Source organism: Lathyrus oleraceus, chromosome 1 (assembly GCF_024323335.1).
Source record: "Lathyrus oleraceus cultivar Zhongwan6 chromosome 1, CAAS_Psat_ZW6_1.0, whole genome shotgun sequence".
In the NCBI taxonomy this organism is placed as follows: Eukaryota; Viridiplantae; Streptophyta; class Magnoliopsida; order Fabales; family Fabaceae; genus Lathyrus; species Lathyrus oleraceus.
In genome coordinates, this window is record NC_066579.1 from 337,606,706 (window position 1) to 337,626,832 (window position 20,127).

The following is a 20,127-nucleotide window of genomic DNA, read 5'->3' on the forward strand; positions in this document are numbered from 1 at the left end:
TATGGATAAAAAAGAAATTAAGCTCGACTTTGAGGCACAAATCCGTCACTTGAGGGACGCTCTGAAGAAATGCGAGGAAAAGTTGTCTCGCGAGATACTCCAAAAGGAAGAAGCTGAAAGAAACTGTCACCATCTCAGGTACCAGTTGGAAGAAGCTACTAGGAGGTTTGCAGTTTTGGAGAGCCAAGAAGGTGATGCAGCCTACTTACTCCTAAAGAATGATTGTGTGTACAGGAAAAGGTTGTATAGAGAGGCTAGAGCAACCTTAGATGAAGATCAAAAGGTCATCCAGAAACTCCAAGAGCTCTATGTTGAATGGAATGGCAAGTTCCGCAACTTAGCTAGGTTTGTTAACCTAAATATGTTAGAACTCCCAGAAAAACTCCAGGAAGCGGATTGGTGTATGTGTCCAGAAAACACACCTCCTCAAGTTTTCAATTTCGTCAAGTTTATCAAGAAAATGATGAATGAGCTCACCACAGATCTGGCTACGATCATAAGAGCTGAGACAGAACTTAAGTTTACTTGTACTTGAATTTGAATTGTTGGTGTTTAAATCTTTTTGTATTCGAATCATGTGTACTTGAAGTTAAATCCTTTTGTATTCGAATTTGATTTTGATTAATGGAAGTTGTCATTTTGGGTCTCAATTATTACATGTTGTTCTTATATTCTAACATTGTTGGAATAAATAATAAAGATAACTAAGAGTTTTGCAAACAAATGCATTCATACATTTTCAAAAAAAAATAAAATAAGAGTCTCACTCCGCCTTTTCTTCCACTAGTTTCACGCTGAATTTTCAACACCAGTATAATACTCGCGCCAGAGCAAGACAGAGAATGGCTGAACAAGAACAAGAGAGCGCCTGAGTTAGAGCTGAACTAGACGAAATCAAAGGAGGCATGTCCCAGATGCGAGAGATGTTGCAAGCTTTAACCATCAGGTTTGAGGTTCCACAAGCGACCGTGATTTCAGAGACCACGGGCCCAGCAGTGGAAGTCCCACCCCAGAGGACGTTACCCTCAACCCTTCCTCCATTTGGGCTACCCTATGACTTCGTCCCCCGAGCGGAGGTGGTGCACGACATGGGGCAATCTGTCCAACAAGCTGTGCCATTACCAGTTTACACCGACGCACGTCCAGTCATCCATACTGTGGTTCCACCAGCCGCCTATTCTAGGCATGTTCCTCATTATGAAGATCAAAACCACATGTATCAGACTGTTGACTCAACTGTTGCTTGTGACGAAGTAAGGTTTGAGGACTTCAGGGAGGTAAAGGAGAACATGCAGCTCCTTGAGAAGAAGTTCCGAGATCTAGAAGGAGACCACGTCTTTGGATCTGCTGCCAAAGAAATGTGCCTGGTGTCCAGGTTGGTGATTCCAGTCAAATTCAAAACTCCAGACTTTGACAAATACAAGGGGCATACTTGTCCAAAGAGCCATCTTATCATGTATTACCGCAAAATGGCTGCACACGTGGAGGACGACAAGCTGATGATCCACTGTTTTCAGGACAGCTTGAGTGGGGCTCCTTCCAAATGGTACCTAAGTCTGGATCTGAATAGGATCAGGTGTTTCCAAGACCTGTCAGACGCGTTCATAAAGCACTATAAATACAACATGGACATGGCGCCTGACAGAAGACAGTTGCAGAGCATGTTCCAGCAGGACAAGGAGTCCTTCAAAGAGTGCGCTCAGAGATGGAGGGAACTGGCTTCTCAGGTTGAACCACCTCTTGCTGAAAAAGAATTGGCTGAATTGTTTATCGACACTGTCCAACCCCAATTCTACGAGAAGATGGTCGGAAGTGCTTCTTTGGGATTCTCCGAGCTTGTTGCTATAGGAGCTGGCGTTGAATATGGCGTAAGGAATGGCAAACTGGTGGCTGTAGCTGGAACTTCAAATGCTAATCCAAAGAAGTTCTCTGGAGGGTTTCCTAGAAAGAAGGAAGGGGAAACAAATGTTGTGACTGCTGGTCAAGGAAGAGCTCCTCCAAGAAGGAGGCCACAACAATATCCACCTCAACAATATGTTCAACAACCAATTCCCTATCAACAACCCATGTATCATGTTCAGTATGCTCCGCAACCATACGTGGCTGCTGTGACGCCTGCGTTCAATCAACAGCCTGCTCAGGCTTATCAAGCGCCTCCGGTCTATCGACCAACTCCAGTTCAACAGCGTGCTGCGGCTCATCCAGCTTATCAACAAGCACCAGCAGCTCCTGTTTATCAACAACTGAGAGCTCAAGCGTCGAGGCAAAATGCTCAGAACCAGAATAGGAGGCAAGGGGAGAGGGCGACCTTCAATCCAATCCCAATGTCGTACACTGAGCTTTATCCCTCCTTGTTGCAAAAGGGTTTGGTGGTTCCTAGGCCTATGGGACCTCCACCTGATCGTCTTCCCCCATGGTACAACCCTAATGCACACTGTCCTTTTCATGAAGGTTCCCCTGGGCATGACTTAGAGGGTTGTTACGCTCTGAAGCATAGGGTTCATGAGCTAATTGAAAGCAAGATCTTGTCTTTTAAGGACATGGGACCGAATGTGAAGAACAATCCTCTTCCTCCCCATGGAGATCCTACGGTGAACGCCATTGAAGATGCATCTACTGTTGTTATGGTTGAGAAGGTGGAGGATGTTAAGACTCCTTTGGCAGCATTTCATGCCCGATTGGTGGAAGCTGGCCTGGTTAATGTTGATCACGACAACTGTGAAGAGTGTGCCACATACCCAAGAGGATGTCAGGTGGTACGAGACAATATCCAAAACTTGATGGATGAAGGAGTGCTTCAAATATCCAGTGCTGTGAAGAACGAGGATGTGTTGGTGATTGAACCTTGTTTCAATTTACCTGAACCAGTTGAAATCCCATATTATAGTGGTGGAGTGGCCCCGGTGAACAGTAAGCCGTCGCCTGTCGAGATATGTATGCCCACGCCTTTTCCATACAAGAGCACCAAGGTTGTGCCTTGGAAATATGAGATTACTGCTGTGGATAAGGTTGTTGAAGGAAGTTCAGACGCTGAAGTGACAAAAGCTGTAGGTGAAGACGTCACCAATATTGCAGGAATGAGCAGAATGACCCGTAGCGGTCGAATCTATACGCCTGAATTCAATGTGACTCCTCAAGGGCCGACCAAGGAATCAACAGTTGTAACTCCTGCTAAAGAACCTGAAGTGGTCCAATCCGAAGATGCTGTGGAATTCTTGAAGTTAATCAAGAGAAGTGACTACAAGGTTGTGGACCAGTTGCATCAAACACCATCTAAGATCTCTATTCTATCTCTGTTATTGAACTCCCAAGCCCATAGGGAAGCTTTGTTGAAGGTGCTTGCTCAAGCTCATGTAACGCAAAGCATAACAGTTGACCAATTTGATGGAGTAGTTGCAAACATCATAGCTTGTAATACTTTGAGCTTCAGTGGAGAGGAATTACCTGAGGATGGACAAAATCACAACCGTGCTCTCCATATCTCGGTGAAATGCAAAGATGATGCTTTGGCAAGAGTGTTGGTTGATACCGGGTCTTCTCAGAATGTTATGCCAAAGAGAACACTTGCAAAATTATCTTATCAAGGACCAGCTATGAAGCCTAGTGCCTTGGTAGTGAAAGCTTTTGATGGTTCCAGGAGAACAGTGATTGGAGAGGTTGAATTGCCCATATTGATTGGCCCTCATGTATTCCCGATTAATTTCCAAGTCATGGATATTAATCCAGCATATAGCTGCTTATTGGGGCGTCCCTGGATTCATGCTGTAAGGGGAGTTACCTCCACCTTACATCAGAAAATGAAGTTTGTAGTGGACAATCAATTAATCATCATTTCTGGAGAGGAGGACTTTGTGGTCAGTCACCTTTCATCCTTCAGATACATTGAGGCTGATGAGGACGCTTTGGAAACTTCTTTCCAAGCTCTTGAAATAGCCAATGCCACTTTTATGGAAATGAAGGACCCTGTTGGGAAAGCTTGTTCATCTTTCGCGTCTCTGAAAAGTGCAAAGTCTAGTATTGAAGGAGGAAACCCTGAAGGTTGGGGTCAACTTATTGATATTTGTGAGAAGCATGATCGCTTTGGTCTGGGATATGTGCCTTCCACTGCGAAAGGAGCCCGAGTCCCTACAAAGGACAACACCCGAAGCATCCAGGAAATATTCCTCAGCACAGGATTCATCCATGGAGATCAAGTCAATGCAATTGAAGATAGCACCGCAAATGAAGATGAGCCATGTTTGGTTTACCGGTGTGAGACAGCTTTGAACAACTGGAAGGCGGTTGAGATCCCCGAAATTTTTCCTTTGTCAAAGTAATAATTGTTGTATTTTTCCTTTCAAATCCTTAGCTTTGCCCAAGGCTAATGGATCATGTTGTAGGGCCCATTTTCATTTTCAAATAATCATTATCAATGAATGAAAGGCATTTTGTTAAATTCTTAAAATTCATTTATTTTGCTTTCTCTTAAGAAAATGGCAATCTTTTCAAAAACAAAAAAAAAATATTTCATTTATGCATTTTCTATTTTTACTTTTCTAAAAGAAATCAATCATTCAAACATGCAGAATAAACGATAACCCCGTTGAATCCAATAACTTTACTACCTCTCATAACTTTGACTCCCCTATCTACCAAGTGGAAGAGGAGGGTGAAGAAGATTGTTACATCCCCGACGAACTGGCAAGGCTGCTCGAGCACGAGTCCAAAGCCCTTCAGCCACATGAAGAACCGGTGGAAACAATCAACCTTGGCACAGAGGAAGAGAAGAAAGAAGTCAAAATCGGCACCACGCTTGAAGCAAGCATCAGAGAGAGATTGGCCAAGCTGCTACAAGAATATGTGGATGTATTTGCGTGGTCATACCAGGATATGCCAGGTCTAGACACCGACATTGTTGAGCACAAGCTCCCGCTTCAGCCAGAATGCCCGCCAGTAAAACAAAAACTCCGAAGAACAAGACCAAATATGGCTCTGAAGATTCGTGAAGAAGTCAAACGACAATTTGACGTTGGTTTTCTCGTAGTGGCAAAGTACCCACAATGGGTAGCTAATATTGTACCTGTGCCCAAAAAGGATGGAAAGGTGAGGATGTGTGTTGACTATAGGGATCTAAACAGAGCTAGCCCAAAGGACGATTTCCCTCTACCACACATTGATACTCTAGTAGACAATAGCGCACATTTTGCTGTATTCTCCTTTATGGATGGTTTTTCTGGATACAATCAAATCAAGATGGCTCCAGATGACATGGAGAAGATCACTTTTATCACCCCTTGGGGCACTTTTTGCTATAAGGTCATGCCTTTCGGTCTCAAAAATGCTGGGGAAACTTACCAAAGAGCTATGGTCACTCTCTTTCATGATATGATGCACAAGGAGATAGAGGTCTACGTTGACGACATGATTGCTAAATCTCATAATGAAGAAGATCATATGAACCATCTGAAGAAGCTGTTTGAACGCCTCAGAAAGTTTAGATTACGATTAAACCCTGCAAAATGCACATTTGGTGTCCGTTCAGGGAAGTTGCTTGGTTTCATTGTTAGTCAATGAGGAATTGAGGTAGACCCTGACAAGGTCCGAGCTATACAAGAAATGCCTGCTCCACGCACCGAGCGAGAAGTCAGAGGTTTCCTTGGATGTTTGAATTACATCTCAAGGTTTATCTCACACATGACGGCCACGTGTGAGCCTATCTTCAAATTGCTTCGAAAAGACCAAGATGTTGAATGGAATTCTGATTGTCAAAATGCTTTTGAGAAGTTCCGTCACTACTTGCAAGAGCCTCCTATTTTGATTCCCCCTGTCCCGGGAAAGCCATTAATCATGTATATGACTGTGTTTGAAGGATCAATGGGATGCGTGCTAGGGCAACATGACGAAACTGGTCGGAAAGAACATGCTATTTACTATCTGAGTAAAAAGTTTACCGATTGTGAAAGTCGATATTCACTTTTGGAGAAAACTTGTTGTGCGCTAGTGTCGCATTACGCGAAAAACCGGCGGGAAAAGACACAGAGCCGCCACCGTGCGTTATTTATCCCAAAGGAGGGAAAGGAAACGCTCGAAGTAAACCTGGAAAGGAAATGGTCTTACGACCAGAGATTGATAGGATCGGGAGCCGGTTATGCGAAGGGAAGGTATTAGCACCCCTACGCATCCGTCGTACTCGACGGGATCCACGCTCAAAAGAATAGAATAAGGTTGCTAAAGAAACTGCTCAAAATACTACACACACTGGAAGGAAACACAGATGAAAGACGGAGGAAACGGACTCGGGGAATGTGCTCGCTAGGATATCGCATCCTATGCATACGTATCTTCTCTAACCAGAGAAGAATCAGAGCACTCATAGCTCGACTAACGCACGCCAAACAAAACACAAACAGGAAACCGACTGCCAATCGTTGGACTTACGTCAGACTCCGAACAAACAACACACACAGGAAACCGACTGCCAATCGCTGGACTTATGTCAGACTCCAACAAAGAAGCACAGACAGGAAACCGAATGCCAATCGCTGGACTTACATCAGACTCCAAACACACACCCAACCCGGGAAACCGACTGCCCATCGCTGGACTTATGTCAGACTCCAACAAGCAAACAAGAGGGTTGAAAAAGAAAAAGGGCACCCGGAGAGATCTGCTCATCTCCTGCCTACGTACCTCATCTGGCATGAGGATCAGGGCGACGTAGTTCCCCTTAACAGGGAAAGAAATTTCTGTCCTAACCAGAGACTAGGGAGATAACAAGCTACTAGGGAGACTACGACTCGAGCCTAGAAGTTGTCATACATACGATCCCTATGTTCAGGTCTCTAATCCTAACTTGCATAGGAATCAAGCTAGCCTAAACAGCACATGAGTAATCACAAGCACAAGTATCACACACTATATGCAAACAATTGGCTCATACAAGGCTGGGCTTTAGTCAAGGGGTCATATCAACCTCGACAAACAAGCCAACTGGAAAGGGGTGTTTTGAGCTCTTAACCCTAACATTGAGAGTTAGGGTGAAGCAGATGAAATGGTAGATGAGGGTCAGACCTCATAGCTCTTATCCCTGGCCTGGGAGAGCTTGAAACAATGAAAGTGTGGGAGTCCAGAATCAGGGGCTCTATTCCAGAATGACTGACACAACAAGATTTTGGGTTTTTATTCAAAGCGCATCAACACATGGTGTGAGCAAGATGAAAGACACAACTGAATAGCAGGGGATGGATTGCACATCCCTTTTATCTGCCAATGCCTCTTCACTTAGGAGGTCTTTGAATGTACAAGGCACAAAGGTAAACAACCACAGACATTGCCTCTTAAGGAGGGCTTCAGACAGGTGCCTGCCAAAGTAACATGACAGGTCTTCCAGACTACATGAAGTCAGAGGTCATTACCTAGGTGGTATGCCAACCACAAGCAAAGAAAAGTTCGAATGAACTTAAAGCCACTTAGGTACCTGTGTAAACAACTAAACAAATCAGTACAGTATCCAAACACACAGACAACAGTCAACAACAAACAGGCAATCCCAATCAGACAACACTGGTGCAAGGCATAAGGTAAACTCAAGTGAATTATCATCAACCTACAAAGCAAACAAATGTTAGCAATCAATAGCAAATATCAACATTCACATGATGAAGCAACATCAACCATGGAGATTAGGTGCTTGGTCCTGAAATTCGAAGCTCACTTGTAAGTCCAAACCACTAGGTCAAAGCCTAGGGTCAAAGGTGAATAAAAAATTCAAAACAGGAGCTAATATTCAACAGAATGCAACTTCAAACACACATGAACATGTCCTAAAAAGGACCAAAACAAAATCATCAAGCAAGGCCATGTAATAAGCAAGAGAAGTCAAAGACAAATTCAAAGCACATATTAGGACATTGAGAATGAAAATTCCAAATCAAAACAGACATGATTCAAATAATTCTAGAAAAGTTTATGAGCATTCAACACATCCAATACAATCATCACACAAAAAATCAGAATCAACAGAGGTCATTTGATATGGAAATTAAATTGCACAAGTTGATCAACCAAATGTGTGACACAAATTGTCACACCATACAAACATGTGCATAAAACAGAAATAGTAAATGGGAAAAATACCAAACCAAGCCTAAAACATCCATCAATATGTCAAGAATCATCATGCAAAATTTTGTGGCAATTGGATTAGAATCAAGCATTTTACAATGGAAAGAATGGAGCAAGGTCACAAATGTACACATGATCACAAAGTCTAGCACAATCCAAAATCCAGCCATGCACAACTTCAAAATTTAACATCATCAAATAGAGGACATCTCAATGAACAAGTAGCAAAAAACCAGGGATTATTTGGAGCATTTTTCAATTTGTTATGAATTTTTAAAGTTGGAAAAATAAATTGAAATCAAAATGAACACATGGCATGAAATTATGGAGGGAAATGCATAATTGATGAATTAATTTGAATAAGTGCTACACGCCAGAATCGAACCGTGCATGAATTTGAAATGAAGCACGCCATAAGAATGAAACGCGGCGTTTCATTAAAACAGGTGGCGGTCAGCGCTTATGTGGCAAGGTCAGAACAAATGTGGACCAATCAAAGTGCTAGCAAGGCAAATATAGGGACGAATAAAACAAAAGCCCTAGGTTAGCGTCAGCAATAACCAGACGGACGCTACACCGTCACAAAGCGGACGCTACATCGTCTTCTCCACGAAGACGATGATGAACAGTGAAGGTTCATGAACAAATTTTCCAGAAATCCAAAACGAGTACATCAACATGAAGCTCTTTCCATGGAGATCACAGATCAACTAACAAATAAGCTTAATTCAACATGATCAAAGAGAATCGATGAAAAACATTTATGAATGCAAAACTTCAATCACACATATCTCCTGCTATAGTGCATCATTTTTCATGAATTTTTCACCAGAATCATCAGCAAGAATAGATCTACAAGAACATGCTAATGAGTTGCAAAATTATGAGATTCGAAAACTTGACCTCTTGAAGAGCAGATTCTTGGAACGCGCGATTCAAAGCGTTGAATGATCCAAATCCACTCTATAACACTTGTAATGATGTTTGATGAAGAAATTGAAGCTTGGCAGGTGCTGGATCTAGCTCAAATCAGAATTTCCATATTCACCTTCATGAGCTTGCTACACTTGATTCTTGCACGAATTCCACAATCCAAAGCTTGATCTGCACTATATCAATACCATAGAACAAGAATATGAAATAAAATTACAATGTTATTTGAAGAAAATTTGAATTATGATTGGAAGACAATTTTGGAGGGAGAGAGAATTTGGATCTAGAAATGGTGAAAAATGATTAACCTCCCAAATTCTGTTATGATTATGGTATTTATATGTTGTACTAATCATACTGAAAGTGCAATTAGCAATTGGTTAATGGTGATTGGCAAAATAAGGTTTTTTGACAAAATTGGAAAATTGCATGGTGCATGGAGTAATCCCATGTGAACAGTACCATGTACATGGTCAAAGTCACTCAAAATCATCTTCCAAACACATTGGCAATGGCAAAAAGTTCTCATGATGCACCAATTTTAAATTTATGATTTTCCCTCCAAAATCTTCATGAATAAGCAAATGATCATATGTTCAAATTTCATGCAATGTGATGAATGTTTTAGAAACTACATGTCATGAGAAGCAAAATGCAAGAAGAGCCACTCAATTTGGAGTTATGAATCAAAAGATATGGCCATTTGAAGTTCCATGCACACTTGGCAATGATTGGATCATATCTCCTCAACCATTCATCAGATGCTCATGATCTTGGACTTTTTGGAAATGGGAGAGAAATATATTCAACTTTAATGTTGGACAAAATTTATTTTGAAGCTTATTTGATGTTGGAAAGTCAAGTTGAAGTTGGTCCAAAAACTTGCCATTTTTGGAAACTTGAAATTACAGGTCACTTTCCATTTTGGGAAACTTTTGATCTGGCCTCAAAATCTTCAAGGTAGATGTTTGACATATTGAATAACCCTCTTTTAGACATGAATGAAGTGTCTCAAACCATTTCTCCACCTCCTAGCCCTCAGTTGACTTTGCAGTTGACTTTTATGGGCCCCAGATGACCTGAAACTGCACTGTGGACTTTGAGCCTCTAACACTTGGCCAAGTTGTTTCAAAATGAATCTTGGGTTCACATAAGCTCTTGTGAATAACCATAGGGCCTTTTTCTCATGGAAATGCTTGGCTCCTTGCACATATGAATTCTCCTGACCAGTTTTGACTGATGAAAGGCAATGCATTATGCAATGTTAATGACCTAAAAATGAAATGAATGTACAAATGGGGGTGCAAATTTGAGGTGCAACAGCTAGCATGGGCCGCTCGTCGTTTAAGGAAGTACATGGTTTGCCATACTACTTTGTTGATCTCGAAGATGGATCCAATAAAGTATATCTTTGAGAAACCTGCCTTGACTGGAAGACTTGCCCGTTGGCAGATGCTTTTGTCAGAGTATGACATCCAGTAGGTAACCCAGAAGGCGATTAAGGGAAGTGTGTTAGCAGAGTATCTTGCTCATCAACCAGTTGAAGACTATCAGGCGTTGAAGTTTGATTTCCCCGATGAGGATATCATGGTGATAAAGGATTGTGAGATCCCAGGCCCAAATGAAGGACCAGAACCAGGATCTCGAAGGAAGCTCGCGTTCGATGGTTCTTCCAATTACAGTGGTCATGGTGTGGGAGCTGTTTTGATGAATCCAAATGGTGGCTTTACCCCTTTCACAGCAAGGTTGTGTTTTGATTGTACGAATAATGTCGCTGAATATGAAGCTTGTATCCTTGGTCTTGAAGCCGCAATTGATCTCCGAATCAAGATCCTTGAGGTGTATGGAGATTCAGCCTTAGTGATCTATCAGGTCAAAGGCGAATGGGAGACCCGTGATGCGAAGCTGACCCCGTATCGTGCTCATGTTGTGAAGATGATAGAATACTTCGACGATATCACTTTCCATCACATCCCAAGAGTAGAAAATCAAGTGGCTAACACTTTGGCAACATTAGCATCAATGTACCAAGTCAGATTCCATAATGGAGCTCCGCTTATTAGAATCCAACGAAGAGATGAGCCTGCTTACTGTCAGCTGATTGAAGAAGAAACTGATGGTAAACCATGGTTTCATGACATTAAGCGATATCTTCTAAGTCAAGAGTATCCAGAAGATGCTACATTGTTGGATAAGAAAACTCTGAGGAGATTATCGTCCAAATTCTTTTTGAGCAATGATGTGCTTTACAAGAGAAACCATGACATGGTTCTGCTCAGATGCGTGGATAGACACGAAGCAGACATGTTAATCAAGGAAATTCATGAAGGATCCTTTTGGACCCATGCGAATGGACATGCCATGGCCAAGAAGATTTTGAGAGCTGGTTATTATTGGTTGACCATGGAGTCCGATTGTTTCAGCTATGCAAGAAAATGTCATAAATGCCAAATTTACGCTGATAAGGTACATATACCGCCAACATTGTTGAATGTTTTGACATCACCTTGGCCTTTCTCAATGTGGGGCATCGACATGATTGGTGCTATAGAGCCTAAGGCTTCCAATGGTCACCGCTTCATCCTGGTTGCCATCGATTACTTTACTAAATGGGTAGAGGCTGCTTCCTACACCAATGTGACGAGACATGTGGTTGCTCGCTTTATCAAGAAGGAGATTATCTGTCGCTATGGAATCCCAAGAAAGATCATCACCGACAACGGTTCAAACTTGAACAACAAGACAATGACAGAATTATGTGAGAGTTTCAAGATTGACCACCATAATTCTTCTCCATATCGTCCAAAGATGAACGGTGCTGTTGAAGCTGCCAACAAAAATAACAAGAAGATCCTGCAAAAGATGGTGAAAACTTATAAGGATTGGCATGAGATGTTATCCTTTTCTTTGCATGGATACCGGACCTCAGTCCGCACTTCAACAGGGGCAACCCCATTCTCCTTAGTATATGGGATGGACGCAGTCCTCCCAATCGAAGTAGAGATACCTTCCACGAGAATATTGATGGAAGCCAAGTTGGATGAAGCTGAATGGATCCAGAATAACTATGATCAACTTAATCTCATTGATGAGAAGCGGATGACCGCTCTGTGCCATGGACAATTGTACCAGCAACAAATCAAGAAGGCATTTGAAAAGAAGGTCCGTCCTCAAGAGTTCAAGGAAGGAGATCTCGTGCTCAAGAAGATCTTGCCAGTACACAAAGATTCACGTGGGAAGTGGACTCCCAACTATGAAGGCCCATACGTTGTAAAGAGAGCATACTCTGGAGGTGCTCTATTTCTCACAACTATGGATCGCGAAGAGCTCATTCACCCTGTGAACTCTGATGCAGTCAAAAGATACTATGCCTGACAAATCCCGGTGGATTGAAAACCCGAAAGGGCGGTCCAGGAAAAAGTTAGGGATAAAAATAAAAAAAATAAAAAAAATAAAAAAAATGGTAGCTCGCTAAGTTGAAAACCTGAAAGGGCGACTTAGGCAAAAAGGAGCGTCCCGGTGGATTGAAAACCCGAAAGGGCGATCCAGGCAAAAATTAGGGACAAAAGGCATAGACTGCATCAGTTATAGAAGAGCTAAAAATGGAAGATCAATCTAGTTACTCCCTTCAGAAGCAAGGTCTCATGGAGCCATTGTTATTAGGGATAGTAGTAGTCATTGCGATTCAATGTAAACCTTTCCCTATTGCCATTTTCAAATTTGTAACATTCCATGGAGCTACGCCATTTGTGTGCTACCATTCTTGAATAAATACAAGTTTTCCTATCAAATTCTATCATTTTCTGTTTTTCTCTGATTTTCTTTGTTATGCAAAATGTTATTTATTTGTTAATAATGAAATTTTGAACTCAAAAAAGAATTTTTCAACATATTGAGAAACACAATTTTGCTTTGACATGTGAAAATATTAAAAGGAAATCTTTCGTCTTTCCCCGCAAGTCTCAAGTTGCAAGACTCCACCTGGATGATCAACATCTATCTCTAGAGAGCACAATTTTACCATTCTTTGGAAGGATTATTTGACCAGTTGTAACTATTCAGCTTCATAGATACTCCTTTGATGCATTTACTCACTTCTTTGGTTGAGTTATTGGTGTTGAGGATTCAGTACCTTCATAAAGCTTTCCCTAATTTCCAGTCTGTATATTGTCAGCATTTGCATTTCATGATCATTCATACATCATGCATATAAGCAAAATCCAAATCATGCATAGCCGAAATGTACTTCGTGCTCATTTTGCGTTGACCTAGGTCTTGTAGTTGATCCTATATCCTTTGACCTCTAATTCTAGTTTGTCTTTGGTGCCCTTAAACCAACATCTGGTTTTCGCAGTCATTTTCAAAGTCCAATTGTTGTTGGCAAACTCCGTTAAAAGTTGGTTGCAGTCCATTACTTACGGTTAAAAATCCAATTGTTGTTGGCACGTACAGAGAGTTTAATTACCCTATCTTTCCTGATGGTTCCGTGAAAGTCATGTATGACTTATCATCTTGAGGAATTTTCAGAAGCTTGGAGGTTCTTTGTGTTAGAAAACTCCAATGATGTTCCTTTGTTTGTTTTCCAATATTCTCAGGTCATGTATGAACCTATTGATAAAACTCCCTTTGATTTTTTTCCAAGTGATGTCAGGTCATGTATGAACCTGTTAATTAAAATCTTTGAATAGTCAAGTTTGTTATCAGGTCATGTATGAACTTGTTGATATACTCTTTTTGAATTTTTCTGAGTTTGTTTAGTCATGTTTGAACTTGCTGTCAGAACTTCTTGATATTCTCCAGCATTGTCAGATCATGTATGAACCTGTTGTTGTTAAGCTTTTATTCCAATATTCCCAGGTCATGTCTGAACCTGTTTTTGAAGAGTCTTTCCAATGTTGTCAAGTCATGTATGAACTTGTTCTGGAAATTTTCTCAAAATGTTCAAGTTTGTTATCAGGTCATGTATGAACCTGTTGATATACTCTTTTGGAATTTTGCTGAGTTTGTTAGGTCATGTATGAACCTATTGATAAAATTCTCTTCGATTATTCCAGTGTCGGCAAGTCATGTATGAACTTGTTGTGGAAATTTTCTTAAAGTATTCAAGTTTGTAATCAGGTCATGTATGAACCTGTTGATATACTCTTTTTGAATTTTTCTGAGTTTGTTAAGTCAAGTTTGAACTTGCTGTCAAAACTTCGTGATATTCCCCAGCATTGTCAGGTCATGTATGAACCCGTTGTTGTTGAGCCTTTGTTCCAGTATTACCAGGTCATGTATGAACCTGTTTTGAAAAATCTTTCTCTATGATTATTTCAGTGTTGACAGGTCATGTATGAACTTGTTGATACACTCTCTTTGTTTTTTCTGATGTTGTTAGGTCATGTATGAACCTGTTGTTGAGCTTTCATTTCAATATTATCAGGTCATGTATGAACCTGTTGTAGAAATTTTTCTTATTCGAATTTAGTAAGTCATGTGTGAACTTACTGTCGAAATCTCTTGTATTCTAAGTGTCGTCCATCGAGTTTCACTTTGAGTACTCTCTAGTGTGTGTCTGATTCTCCAGCAGGATCGTTTTCCCCAGCGAGTTTGGTTTTTACCATTTGTCTGTCTCCCTGTGGACGATCAACATTCCCCACAGATCAGTCCGTCCAGTAGCATCTCCTGTTAAGAATTCACTGTGTCCCTAACAGATAAATTCAAAAAATAAAATAAAATAAATAAAGAGTCTTGCATCCATGCATATCATATCATAGCATTTTCATTTTTTTTCAGGTTCAAAATCTGGGTCTCCATGGTATTTAACCATCCCCCACTGCGATCCGATGAAAAATGCTGTTTCATTTTCCTCTGGTGGAGGATGTTTAAATAGGGGCAACTGTCATACCCCGATTTTGACCCTGAAATTTTTCCCCCCCATCAATCACTCGTTTGCATTCTTTCTTCATTCACCTTCATATCCTTCACTCATGTTCATGTTTACTATTTCGTATTTTTCAAATCTACATTCATATTTTCTTCATTCACATTGAAAAAAATTCCATTCATATTCAAGAATTTCCACATACTCATTCATAGTTCGATTCCTTCGTTCATTCATTCAATCATAATCATCAATGTACATGGCATATGAATAACTTATAATAAAAAAACATCTCATCGCATGAATACATGAAGTTTCTAAGATGCAAAGAGAGGTCCTTGTCTTGCTACAAGAAACACCAATTTTCATTCATTGCAAATCATAGATTATCCAAAAAAAATACATAATCTACAAAGAGCAGCACGTAGCATTATCTGATCACGTGAAATTCACAACTGAGTCCTTTATCGGCCTTGATGTTGTGAACTATATTCAACTTCTCGGTCCTGAATATGAACTCTTGAAGAAGAAGTATCTGGATGAATCTTCTGAGCGAAAATGACTTCACAAGTGCAATACGATTGTCTTCACGATGTTTCATATCCACATGGCTACGTTCACGCTTCATCTTCTACTACTTCTGATTCATCTCAACCCAAAGAACCTGCTAAGAAGTTCCCGTTTACACTTGATCCCTTTCAATCTCAAGCTATTTAGTTGTCTTGAAAATTCTGAATCCGTTATGGTATCTGCACATACATCTGCTGGGAAAACTGTTGTGGCTTTATATGTTATTGCTATGTCACTTCGAGATGGTCAACGTGTTATCTACACTTCTCCTATCAAGGCATTTCGTAACCAGAAGTATAGAGAATTTAAAGAAGAGTTTTCTGATGTTGGTTTGATGACTGGTGATGTTATCGTTGATCCCAATGCTTCTTGCTTGGTGATGACTACTGAAATCTGGCGAAGTATGCAATAAAAAAGGTCTGCTACTGTCCCTAATGCCAAGGAATTTGCTGATTGGGTGGCAAAGGTGCACCAACATCCTTGTCATTTTGTTTATACAGATTACCGACCAAACTAATGTCTTTGTTTATATTGGGATATGCTCCATAATTGGATCATTGACTGTCATGATTGTAAAAGCGATTGGCATAGCCATTAAACTTACATTCGATGGTTCAAATCAAAATATTTACTTTCAAACATGGATTTTTACAATGGTCGGCATTTCCTGCATCATTACTAGTTTAAATCACCTTAATATGGCATTGGATACTTTGAACACAACAGTGGTTTCTCCAATCTATTATGCACTATTCACTTTGTTTACAATATTAGCCGGTGCAATCATGTTTAAGGATTATTCAGGACAAAGTATGAGCAGTTGCATCAGAGCTATGTGGTTTCATCACTGTTTTATCTAGAACAACTGTATTGCACTGCACTAGAATACCAGATCCTCCCGTCAGTACCAATGTGTACAGTCCCCTGTCACCAAAACAGATACTCATGGAACAACGCTTGTTGTTTATTTGCATTACTTTGCTAAGATTATTCATGTGCTGAGGATGGATGATTAGCCGGCTGGATCGTAGGAGAGGTTTGAGAGGTTCACTGAGCTTGCTTTCACCATTGTTCACAGTGCAGCGGGAGTTCTTGCTGCTGGTTGGATTGAGGTTTCATGTTGGATTTTGACTGGAGAACAACAAACAACTGTCATTAGATCCAACTATGTTCAAGTATTATTAAATCAGGATATGAGTTTTTTCGATACTTACGGGAATAATGGAGACATTCTGAGTCAAGTATTGAGTGATGTGCTGCTTATCCAGTCTGCTCTTAGCGAAAAGGTTGGAAATTATATTCATAATATGGCTACATTATTCAGTGGTCTTGTAATTGGCCTTACCAACTGTTGGCAGATTGCTTTGATAACGTTAGCAACGGGTCCCTTTATTGTTGCCGCGGGAGGAATATCAAATATATTTCTCCATAGACCTGCTAGAATATCTCGGCTGGAAAATAAACAGGAATTGAACCTAGTGCAAATCAAAGAAAGTAAATGGCTTGTGAAGTGCTTCTTGAATTACTTAAGACATGAAAAAACAAAGTAAATGTTCTCTTTGACATACTTACCATATTCTTATTTCATAGTCGGATCGACTATGCATTCCTGAAGAAGTCTTACATCATTGAGGTTGCAGAAGGCTATTCTTCGAGCATGAAAAAGGCCCTCCTGTTACATTTCCTCAACCTTTTCCAATCAAAGCAACTTGGGCATGACCAATCGGTGATTGTAATGCAAATGCTCATTCTTCCAATGCTTGCACATGCCTTTCAAAATGGGCAAAGTTGGGAAGTTGTGAATCCTGCAATTATAAAAACAATCATAACCCTGCAAAAAAAATCAAACCAAACCATAACAGTCAATTTAAAATCATCTGGTTAAAATTTGCAGAGAATATCCAAGACGCATGTGTTGAAGCAGCCAACATTGCTGAACAGACAATTTCCTATGTAAGGACATTGTATGCATTTACAAATGAAACATTGGCCAAATACTCATATGCAACATCACTGCAAGCTACTCTTAGATATGGCATATTAATAAGTTTTGTTCAAGGGCTAGGTCTTGGACTCATGTATGGACTTGCAATATGTTCTTGTGCATTGCAGCTCTGGGTTGGAAGATTCTTGATTATTCACGGAAAAACACTCGGTGGTGATTTTTGTAACTGCTTCTTTTTGTTGTAACTTTAAGTGGCCTGGGATTGAATCAAGCAGCAACAAATTTCTACTCCTTTGAACAAGGGCGGATAGCTGCTTATAGATTATATGAGATGATAAGTCGATCCTCCTCAACTGTTAATCATGACGGCACTTCCGCAGACCCCAAGACTGGCGCACGATGAGACCGACTTTGGGTGTAAGAGTTCAAAGCCAGAGCTATCCTGCATAAATGAAGAAAATTTAAGCTTGAATGATAAGATATTGGGATTTCCAAAAGAAATAGAGTGATATTAGGACGGCGTTACATGAGCAGACCATGCTAACTTTGTGAAATGGTCTATTCACTAGCCGGCACACCAAGAAACCAAGCCTGCAGCATCCCATTGCCAAACCTACCAATTCACAATGCAATTGTACGTTAAACGTCGCACCAACAATAGGTTGTAGCAGGAAATTATTGCAATCCTGTACCAGTTACATTTCCTACCTTTTCACTTGAATCACCACCATTTTTCCAAGTGCTAAAGCGACACCGAACCTCAAGGTTACAAGAGCCTTCACTGCGGTAAAACACAAGCAATTAGCAGTAAGAAATATCCCAAAATGGAAGGGAGACAAAGTAGAAGAAAAAGCATAGGTTCAGAATACCTTTTCCAAATCCAAACATCAAATAGGGCGACCAAAACCTGACAACCCAAAAGAGATTTTGCAGAGATACTCTTTTGAACTCCATATACCAATCCGAAACCCTAAAGTTGTAGAGATAAATAGGAGCGGAAGGGGTACTGTGAAGGAGAGGACAAAAAATTCGGAGGCGGACAACAGACTCAAAAACCCTAAATTCTGAGGCGACGAAAACCTAGAAAGGAGACGGAGAATCAGAGGCTTGCAAGCTCACCGCCACCACAGGAATCCTCGCTGAAGCCGCCACCACTGAACACGAAGAAAACTCTTTCAACGGCGACAGTTCAAAAAGGAAGAAGACGAACCCCTAAGAACACCACAACAAAAGCAATCAGAGCTATTCTGGAGAACCCAAGCAAAGCTATAAGAGCGTTGAGTCCAAAGGAAAAGGAAGAGAAGTGGTCGCGCACCTGTTCATCTGCTCCAAAGTACCCCGATCCGGTAAATTTATTGCCCCTTTCTGCGTTTCATTCCCAGATTCACGAGCTGTGCATAGTTTATCTCTTCCATTCTTGGTTTTCATTTCTCTGCAAAATGTTTGTCCCCTTTTGTCGTCTGATGTTGGAGGTTGACGTCGTTGATTAGAGTTCAGGATTTGGTAGATGTCCATTGCATTTGTTTTTTTTCCTTAATACTGAAGTTCGGTTCGTGGAAGGAGAAATAGATTGTGACTTATTTTTGTAAGTGTTTCAAGCTGAGAAGAGAAAGGTTGGGGCGGAGGGGAATGCTTCATGTTTAGTTTTCCTTTTGTATTAAAGTTAATTTTTAAGGCAATTGATGATGACATTTTTCCCACTGCCCAAGGAGGACTACCGTTTTGTTTCTCCTTCTGCATTAATGGCCATTTTCTCGGTCACCCCATGTGACCGTTGGAATTGGAGAGCTTTATTCCCCACGTGTCCTCCGGCAGAATGTGAAGGGATTAGTTGGACCGGGTCTAGGTTTTCATTTGACCCGAATGGATCCTACCCATTTGGGCCTTCTGGGTTGTGGCCCACTCTCATTCTATCTGAGTTGGTGTACCGTGGTGGGCCTTAGGGTCATTCAAACTTCCCCTTTTTCTTTTTTCTTTTTTTTGCGTTTTTTTGTTGTTTTTGTTTATGGCAAAATTGGTTTTGTTTTCTATTATTTCTTTTCCTTTTCTTTCAAAAAAAAAACAAATTATATTTAATTTAAATGATGTTTTATTTATCAAATTAGATTTTTTTATCAATACTTAAGTATTAGTCATATATTTTGTTATTATTATTTTTTTATTATTATCATCATTAATTATTTAATATGACTTGGGTGGTGATTCTTCTTTTTTTCGAGATTTATGCGAATTATCATATTTATGCTTATTTACTCGTTTGTACAAATTGTTGATTTTTGTGTGCGTGGCACGTTATAATCATGATAGAACATTTCAATTTCATTGATCAAAACACAATTCAAACCAAAAATAAATCACCTAATTCTCGATTCAATGTCGAGTCCCCATTTCCATACCCTTGTAAGTCGATTGCTTTTAAGCATCGCCATCAACCTCACATGGCTTACTCTTGGGCCTTCTTACAATGAGCTCTTATGCAACACCAACTTAACTTTCAATATTTTCAAACCTCTGTACTTTGATTATTTTACTCCAATATTCAAATCTTTTTCCTAATAAAGTTGGAAGAAAAAGATTACCTGGATGGAATATCCAGTCGTAATCCCGAATATTAGGCTCAAGCTGTAAGAGCTTGTAAGTCATAAATATTCGTCTTCTCACCAAAATATCCGTAAATATCTCAATTCACCTTCCTAATAAAACGTGAAGA

The 20,127-nt window shown here is 40.4% G+C and overlaps 1 protein-coding gene and 1 pseudogene across 1 annotated transcript; both read left to right on the forward strand.

Moving 5' to 3' along the window:
* Positions 1-914: 914 nt before the first annotated feature.
* Positions 915-15,464, forward strand: LOC127105582 (uncharacterized). The gene is made up of 2 exons (XM_051042779.1): positions 915-3,611; positions 15,288-15,464. Exons 1-2 carry the CDS (start codon positions 915-917, stop codon positions 15,462-15,464), a joined length of 2,874 nt encoding a protein of 957 aa, XP_050898736.1.
* Positions 15,461-15,989, forward strand: LOC127105593 (DExH-box ATP-dependent RNA helicase DExH9-like; annotated as a pseudogene).
* Positions 15,990-20,127: the final 4,138 nt, after the last annotated feature.